The 8,597-nt window shown below is 40.9% G+C and overlaps 2 protein-coding genes across 7 annotated transcripts; one reads left to right on the top strand and one right to left on the bottom strand.

The window, feature by feature from the left end:
• Positions 1 to 2: 2 nt before the first annotated feature.
• Positions 3 to 2,900, top strand: tubb4bl (tubulin, beta 4B class IVb-like). The gene is made up of 4 exons (XM_044330892.1): positions 3 to 168; positions 1,016 to 1,124; positions 1,304 to 1,414; positions 1,525 to 2,900. Exons 1-4 carry the CDS (start codon positions 112 to 114, stop codon positions 2,580 to 2,582), a joined length of 1,335 nt encoding a protein of 444 aa, XP_044186827.1. The 5' UTR covers positions 3 to 111; the 3' UTR covers positions 2,583 to 2,900.
• Positions 2,901 to 4,138: 1,238 nt separating this feature from the next.
• On the bottom strand, positions 4,139 to 7,862 carry crb3a (crumbs homolog 3a). Of its 6 annotated transcripts, none has more exons than XM_044330898.1 (5): positions 7,551 to 7,862; positions 7,202 to 7,286; positions 6,694 to 6,899; positions 5,255 to 5,308; positions 4,139 to 5,146 (listed from the first exon to the last, which is right to left on the bottom strand). In XM_044330898.1, exons 3-5 carry the CDS (start codon positions 6,779 to 6,781, stop codon positions 4,941 to 4,943), a joined length of 348 nt encoding a protein of 115 aa, XP_044186833.1. In that variant the 5' UTR covers positions 6,782 to 6,899; positions 7,202 to 7,286; positions 7,551 to 7,862; the 3' UTR covers positions 4,139 to 4,940. The 6 variants fall into 6 exon arrangements, with proteins under 6 accessions (XP_044186833.1, XP_044186832.1, XP_044186830.1 ...); XM_044330897.1 differs by having other exon boundaries at positions 7,202 to 7,309; XM_044330895.1 differs by having other exon boundaries at positions 7,533 to 7,862.
• Positions 7,863 to 8,597: the final 735 nt, after the last annotated feature.

The following is an 8,597-nucleotide window of genomic DNA, read 5'->3' on the forward strand; positions in this document are numbered from 1 at the left end:
GGCGGCGCAACAAATCCCGGACACTCGACCGCAGGAACCATCATCCAGTGAATCTCTTCCTCTCAGATACGCATCTTCTTACTCGGTCATCCTCGCATCCATCTGTCCAATATGCGCGAAATTGTGCATTTGCAAGCCGGTCAGTGCGGAAACCAGATCGGAGCAAAGGTATTCTTCAGATTTTTATCTCCGTTCGTTTTTGCGTACGTGTGAGGTTTGTGCAGGTTTTCATCCATACACGTCTCGGTGGCGCTGAGGAGCTCTCTAATCCACCCTCCACGAATTCTCTAGAAGCACCACAACGCGGTGCCTTTTCTTCATTAAAGCTCTGCGCAATTAATCAAATTTCAATCACAGCCTATGTGCTCATTAATATTCTCTGCAGGGCTGATATTAGGCTCAAGATTAGTGCTGCTGCGTCGGTTTGCGTTGATTTGTGCAACAGACAAAACGATTTATGCAACATACAGTAAATTCTCTTCTATTCTAATAACTGCGTGCCAAATTGGACTTTGATTTTTCTGCCTTTTTTGTCGAGTATTGCAGCCAATTATATGAAAAGCAGTAATAATGTAGTAACCTTGTCATTGTAGGAGCAGCCTCCCCTCCCCCTCCACTTGTATGACCTATTTTTACCTCAGATTATTTTCAACGCAGTTGTGAAAATGTCTTATTCCCCACCTATTAAAAATGTTACTTTTTGTTTGAACACAGGAAATAATGATATCTTTCGTATTTTTAGGCTCGTTGACCCTTAATAGTACAGTGTGTTTTTGTAAGACACTGTTACTTATCAGATTATTGCCATCTGCTTGATTACTCCTGAGACAGTCTGCATTTCAGACTAATAGATTGCACTTATGACCTGCTTTCAATTAGAGAATTAAATAGCCTTGCAGCTTTGTATGTTTAAAAGGCTTCCTATAAAGTGGTTACATGCTATTTTTATTACTTAGCTGAATTACTCATCTGTCTCTCCCTCCTGTCCTACCACCCTCCCCCCTTTTTTCCTCAGTTCTGGGAGGTGATCAGTGATGAGCATGGCATTGATCCCACTGGTACCTACCACGGAGACAGCGATCTGCAGCTAGACAGGATCAGCGTCTACTACAATGAGGCCACAGGTAGCCTACAGATTAAGCTTCAACACATGACAGAGCAAATTTAACCACCTACCCAGCTCTACTACTATGCAAAATTATTTGCATGCTCTTCCAGGTTTTTACATTGAATTCATTATGATTTAACAAGCTCCTAAAATTCACATGTAATAACATTGTTGATCTGTTTTGCCTGATTTCAGGTGGAAAGTATGTACCCCGAGCCATCCTGGTGGACCTGGAGCCAGGCACAATGGATTCAGTCAGGTCCGGTCCCTTCGGGCAGATCTTCAGACCCGACAACTTTGTTTTTGGTAATCTAATGTTATGTGAATTAAGTAAAGATGCACATTGAGTGATTTTAGTTGTGGTTTTAGCTTGTTTTCTACATCTGCTCAATTAATTGTGATACTCTTGACTACAGGCCAGAGTGGAGCTGGAAACAACTGGGCAAAGGGCCACTACACTGAGGGAGCCGAGCTTGTGGACTCCGTCCTGGACGTAGTGAGGAAAGAGGCTGAGAGCTGCGATTGCCTGCAGGGCTTTCAGCTTACTCACTCCCTGGGTGGTGGTACTGGCTCTGGCATGGGCACCCTGCTCATCAGCAAAATCCGCGAGGAGTACCCTGATCGCATCATGAACACCTTCAGCGTGGTGCCTTCTCCTAAGGTGTCTGACACAGTTGTGGAGCCCTACAACGCCACCCTCTCTGTCCACCAGCTGGTAGAGAACACAGATGAGACCTACTGCATTGACAATGAAGCTCTCTATGATATCTGCTTCCGCACACTCAAACTCACCACCCCCACCTACGGAGATCTCAACCATTTGGTGTCCGCCACCATGAGCGGGGTGACTACCTGTCTGCGTTTCCCCGGCCAGCTCAACGCTGATCTCCGTAAACTTGCTGTCAACATGGTGCCCTTCCCACGTCTGCACTTCTTCATGCCAGGTTTTGCCCCCCTCACCAGCAGGGGCAGCCAGCAGTATCGTGCTCTGTCTGTGCCCGAGCTCACCCAGCAGATGTTTGATGCCAAAAACATGATGGCTGCCTGCGACCCACGTCACGGCCGCTACCTCACAGTGGCTGCTGTGTTCAGGGGACGCATGTCCATGAAGGAGGTGGACGAGCAGATGTTGAATGTGCAGAATAAGAACAGCAGCTACTTTGTCGAATGGATCCCTAACAATGTGAAGACCGCCGTCTGTGACATCCCACCACGTGGCCTCAAAATGGCTGCCACTTTCATCGGCAATAGCACAGCCATCCAGGAGCTGTTCAAGCGTATCTCCGAGCAGTTCACCGCCATGTTCCGTCGCAAGGCTTTCCTCCACTGGTACACCGGTGAGGGCATGGATGAGATGGAGTTCACCGAGGCGGAGAGCAACATGAACGACCTGGTGTCAGAGTACCAGCAATACCAGGACGCCACCGCTGAGGAGGGCGAGTTTGAGGAGGAGGGAGAGGAGGAAGTCGCCTAAAACCTCCACCCAACCTCATTTCACCTCACCCATCCCCCCCAACTCCATCCCCTCTCCCATCCCCCTCCCATTATGAATTGAATGGTCTGCCACACTGAAAAACTGTCACCATCTAGATCACTGTTGCTCTGGTGTTAGACATTGTGTTAACTGATGCTAGTAAAGTTTCTGGTTCTAATGTTTTTGTATGTTGTGAATGCACTGGATTATTGACATCCTTACATCTTCCCGATCATTGCCTTGCCAAATTTAAACGCAAGTGATTTTAACTGTGAAGCCTTGACATCAGAGAATTATTAAAATCTGATTAAATGGCCACTGTTACTGCCTCTGAGTTTTCATTTATTCAGTTGATGATTGATCTGATATTATTACAGACCTTACAGCCCTTTAGTGTCTGTCCAGCAACATCCTGAAAAGGGACGTTCCTCAAAAGCAGAGGGTCACAACATTTGAATACAGCCTCCAAAAAGAGTCACAAGCATTTTGCTAACGTATTGAAAATTAAAGCAAATAAAGCCTAGTTTACAGCAAATATTGTCAGCGACACAGGTACTAATCTTGTACTGAGTATCAAAGTGGTCTCACCAATGTTGTCAGTTTAAGACTAGTGATGAAAGGTGGTCTACGCAGTCCTACTATATCAAACAAAAGTGCACAATGCAGTTTGAATTTTGACACATGTATCAAGGCTGAGCAGTAGTCCAATAAATGCAAAACATAATTCATGATTCACTTAGTTAAAATTTATACCAGTTGAAAGACACACAGTCAGGAAACAGACTGTGCTGTAATATAAATTAGTCAAACACAGTATGGTAGCAATAAACCTATTCCTATAATGTTTTATCATGTTTCATAATGAAATCCTGTTAAAACACACACTAGGATGTAATCTTGTCAGTGGGAAGTCTCAATGAATAGGATGAATGTTTTCCCCAAAACTCTGCATCAGGCAATCCAACATTAGTATGTGGATGGAGCTAAAAACACTTTATAATCCTGCCTTGACTTATTCTCTAATTAACAAATAAATAAATGACTGATAGCACTTTGAGAACCAGCAAGTGTTTGTGTGTACACTATAAGTTAAATTAAGTTGGCCACCTTTCTTCTAGTTTCCAAATACTTGATAAATGTAAGTCCTGTATATTAAAGATTGTACTCTCTCTACAAGTTTTGATGACATTTTAGATATACATTTTTTTTTCTTCATTAAGCCACACAATGACTTCAGTGTTTCAGTGACTTTCTCAGGTACTTGGCTGAACTTCTCACTCTGCACTACCAGACTCCTTATCTGTCAAGCTGTTTCATCATCCTAAGACTCATTGCGCAAATACATACTTTTGGGCTTGTTTACACTTTTCTCAGCGCCGCCTGGATTTTTTTGGCTCTAGTTTTGGCTTGTTGCCTATGCGGCCATATTCATGTGTTAAGATATGTTTGTCTGCTCATACCCAAATCTTATTTTGAGGATTGAATATGTTTAACTTCTACCTTTATTGACATCATATAGTTTTAAGAAAAGTAAGACATTAGAACAGAAAAAAATATATATTTTGTGAAGTTTAATTACTCAACTGTTTTACAAATTGTTTATTTACTTGATAAAAGTGTAAATAAACATGCAGTGACTGTAAAACATGTTTGTGTGGTTACCATGTGATATGCACTGCATGGTTGATCTATTGAATTGAGAAGTTTTAAATATGTGTCACTTTAAATTAAAATGATTACTAAAAGAATACTTCAAGTGTAAACAGTTGCTTGCTTTTGCTCAATATACTTATTCGTGCAGCAATATTTCTACAATCAAGAGCTTTTGCACTGCGATAAGATGTTGAATTACACTAATAATAAGACTAAAGCAAACATCTATCTCAGTTTAATGCAATGAACTAATGAGGAGTGAAAATGAGTTTGAGGTAAAAGATCAGTGTAAATTTTGCCAGTGAAAGTTTTTCATCATAGACAGAATCAAATCAAGCACATGTATGATATACAGTATTAAGGCAGACGACAAAGGAAAACATGTCAAAACTAAAATGATTGGTGGTGATGAAATACTGCAGCTCCTGTTTCATTTGTGCATAAGAAATGTTCGAAACCACCTTGAAATGTTTAATTGTTCTTAAAATCCATTGGAAGATCCATTCATCCAGGTGCTTTTCCTCATGGTGCCACGCAGGCTAGATTCAGTGCTTGTTGAAATGAAAAGAAGTGAATGCATCATGTTACGATGCCTCAAACTTGTCAGTCTGTTGTGTCTTAAACCTGGAGATATTTTTCTTTGAATGATCAGCTCAAGGTAATGAGCATCGTCACATGGGAATGCCGCCATGCAAGCACAAAATCTCAAATGAGTCTTTCCTCCTTTGGTAGCTTTAGCGCATCTGGCGTGGCGACGCTGCGTGCACCAGACTGTTCCTCAGCGCTGGGTCTGTATGTCCCCTCAGTCTGCCTCTTCTTTTTCACCACGCAGAACATCCAGCCGAGAACAGCTGAGACTATGGCCAGGACACCAAGGGTGACCACGGGGGCCACGATAGCTGCAACTGTGTTTGGCTGCAAATGGAAAAATGCAGAACAGTGATCAATTTTTAGTGACATTTGATACTTTCTGGTGGGATTTACATACAGTAAAATACTGTAGAAGCAACATTTTTTACTTACATCATGAGTGTTATTAGAACGAGTGTCACTTGCACGAATGGTATAATTCCCTGTGAAAAAAGCAGAAGCATCAAGACCACTGAGGTAACAATGCAAACTCTTTTCTGGCTCAATCTCACTGTTAATAAGCTTGTGCATGTAACATACAACTGAGTATAGGGCTCCTAACTGCTGGTAACCTAATGGGGCTATCCATTAACTACATAACTTCTTAGTTAATTACTAATCTAAGATTTCTACAAAGATTTCTTCGACTAGTTGCTTTAATTAATGAGCACATATAAACTTGGGATTTTTGGGAAACCAGGTTAATGCTGAATGTCAACTTTTGTCGTAATCTGGTTGAATTTAAGTGCATGTGAATGTAATGGAGTCAATGAAAAAGAAATTTTATTAATTGTCCAGAATTAATTCCCTCCACAGATGAATGCAGGCAAGCAGAGGGATCTTTCAGATGTAGTGCATTATTAATGTAAAGTCCCAAATGTGTTTGTGAATGATGCTAGAAAAGATCAATGCCAATAGGACAAAAAAAAAAGTTTAAATGATTTAAGTTGGGTTTTTTTTACCAGCTAAGTGAATAACATGAAACCTGATATGACCCACCTTTAAAACTGATTCATTCACATCAAATATAAATTCCTTTTTTATGCAGTGTTATGCAAAATAATAACTATTTTGTCTACGATTAGAAAAAAGAGAAACAGCACAACACTTTCTAGGTAAGAATACCAGCTATGCTGCCAGTCCTACTCTGTTTCCAGCCATTTCATCCATGACCACCCATGTGATCACTCAGTGACATCACGAAACTACATAGTAACTTCTTGATCAGGAGAGCGAATAAGGAGGAGAAGCTCAGGAATGTAGAGTGTGCTGCAGCAGTCCAGTCAGCTGAGTCAAACAAAGTGCTTGTTTGAAATATGGAAAAAAACAACTCATCTAAAGCTAATCTGTTGCTGATTTGTTTGTTTGTGTTATGCCTTTTAAAGCTACTTACAATAGCTTTCATGAGAAGGTTTTATTTTAGTAACTTAAAACCCTCTTCTTGTATTTTTCTGAGTCAATAATTTACCAGGGCAAATAGAAAACTTTGCAAGGACAAAAGTGCAACTTGATAACAAAAAGCAGGGGTTGCAGGAGGGGGCGGCTGTGCTTAAAGGAGAAAGCCTAATATATTATGAAATGGAAGTATTTTGCATATGTAATTACTGATAACTAAGAATAAATATACCTCTTTCTCACACAGCAGAGTGTGTTACTCAATTTATCCAAATGTTATTACAACATATCGACAAGCCCATGCATGTGTCAGATTTTCTCTGTAACGTCTCTCCCATGTTTCCTTTATCTGTTATCACTGCAGGATAACAAAGCGTGTATCTGTGTATAGGTGTGGTCAGCGCTGGGAATGAAAGGATGGTTACTGACTCACCCCGCACAGGATTACTGCTTAGTACCAGCAGTAACACACTCCTGACCACAACTCCATGTATGGCCAACACATCCGGACAGACTGCCATCTCTATACCTGTGACCAGCAGGGCCAAGCGTGGGCAGACTGGGACTTTGGGGTGTCAGCTCGGGTCCATTTCATTAGGTCCAACATTTACTTTGTTGATTTATTGCATCCTTGAAGATCTGAAGACAGAATATTATCACTTTGGCACTCTTATAGACTCCTTTAATTTGAGGTTGAGTCAGGCGCCACCATGCACCAGTCACACATTCAGCCTGATGTTGAATCACCATTAAACCTACTCAGACCACAGAAAATAAGCTATTAATAGTTCTACTGAAAACTAAATACATATTCTAAAGTTACCCCCCCCCCCCCCCCCCCCCCCCACCCCACATACAACAATAATATTGTTATTACTGACAATAATATAGGGAACATGTTGTAAAGTAAATTTCCCAAAAGCTCTATTAGAAACACGTACCATTGATCCAGCTGTTTCCAGGTGATCGAGGCAAAACTCGAGCAGGTTGATCCCTCACGAGTGAACCATGTTGCTTCCGCCTCACCTTGTCATGAAATGAAACTGCCACTAATGAAAACGTCCAATGAAAACGACAGGTAACACATCTTATGACTAAAAACGTTTGCAGTGCCGCTGAAATACTTGAATGAATCCTTAAGTTTCAGATTACATCATCGACTGCACCACCAGTTGGTGTTTTATGTAAAGCAGTTTTTTTGGAGTTTTTTTTTCTGTTCGCCTACTCTTCAAATCGCCATAGGTCACATGATTCAGTTTCGTGTTGCATTACCTGAGAGCAGTTATCTACCTGCTGCAGAGCGGACAGATCCTCCTTTGTACACAGTCGAAGAAAAATGCAGTTTAGTGAAGCAGAACAGACTCGATTTCTCCTTTTCCCACAAAAACTCCTCAAAATAGTCTCATATCTGAAAAAAAACTTTAATCACTTTTGCGGCATATTATACCTATTTAACCCGTAAGCCTCTTATTTGATTTAAACTGCACTTCTCAGTCTAAATAGCCTATGATGTCAGGTTGCTCTCACTTGCTACAACCTGCTGGAGTACAATGTTTTACTGTCCTCCCTGCGCCTGCTCTTACCTTAGCAACCTGGATAATAGCTGTGGCATGAAATAGCGCCTCCACCAGGTTTCATGTTTCCCAACATGAGAAAGGATATCAGCATTCCTGAGATATTTTAAGGATGAATTCGGCTGCCAGCTGGTCCACTGGGCTCTAATCCTTGCCTAATCTCCCCTTCTCAGACTCAGAGGGGCAAAGAAAATGTGGGCTGCTTCAACCCTAATCTGTGGTGGTCAGATAGTTTTCATTTGCAGTTTGAGAGCATTGAGGCGTTTTTGAAAAGCAAGTGCTGCTAATGGAAAATCACTCCTGTAATATTACAGCAATGAGTCAGTCTGTACGTGCATCCATACGACCATACAATTTTTGGATGTTTTCTACTGTCTTATCTACAGTAATGAGTGAATGATGCAGAACATTTGTGAGGTTAGACAGATATGAGTCAGAGACAAATTATCTAGAATGATAAAACCCACATTTTAATTGTGTCTTTGCCTGTGATTGTGTAAACTTTACTGACTGAGATATCAATGATGAATGATGGTAATGCAGAAAATATGGAGAGATGAATTACATTGAGTTATATGACATTTTATCCAGCTGTGTCAGAGAATATCTACTTGGGCATTAAATTCAATGTAGATTTATATAATTCAATTGGGAATGTTATTTGCAAATAAAGCATACAGCATAGATATTAGCAATTATTTCCTGTAGAAAAGTTGTAAACACATTGTCTTACTTTATTATTATTTACATGTGGATATGTCTT

This window comes from Thunnus albacares, chromosome 17 (assembly GCF_914725855.1).
Source record: "Thunnus albacares chromosome 17, fThuAlb1.1, whole genome shotgun sequence".
Lineage (NCBI taxonomy): Eukaryota > Metazoa > Chordata > Actinopteri > Scombriformes > Scombridae > Thunnus > Thunnus albacares.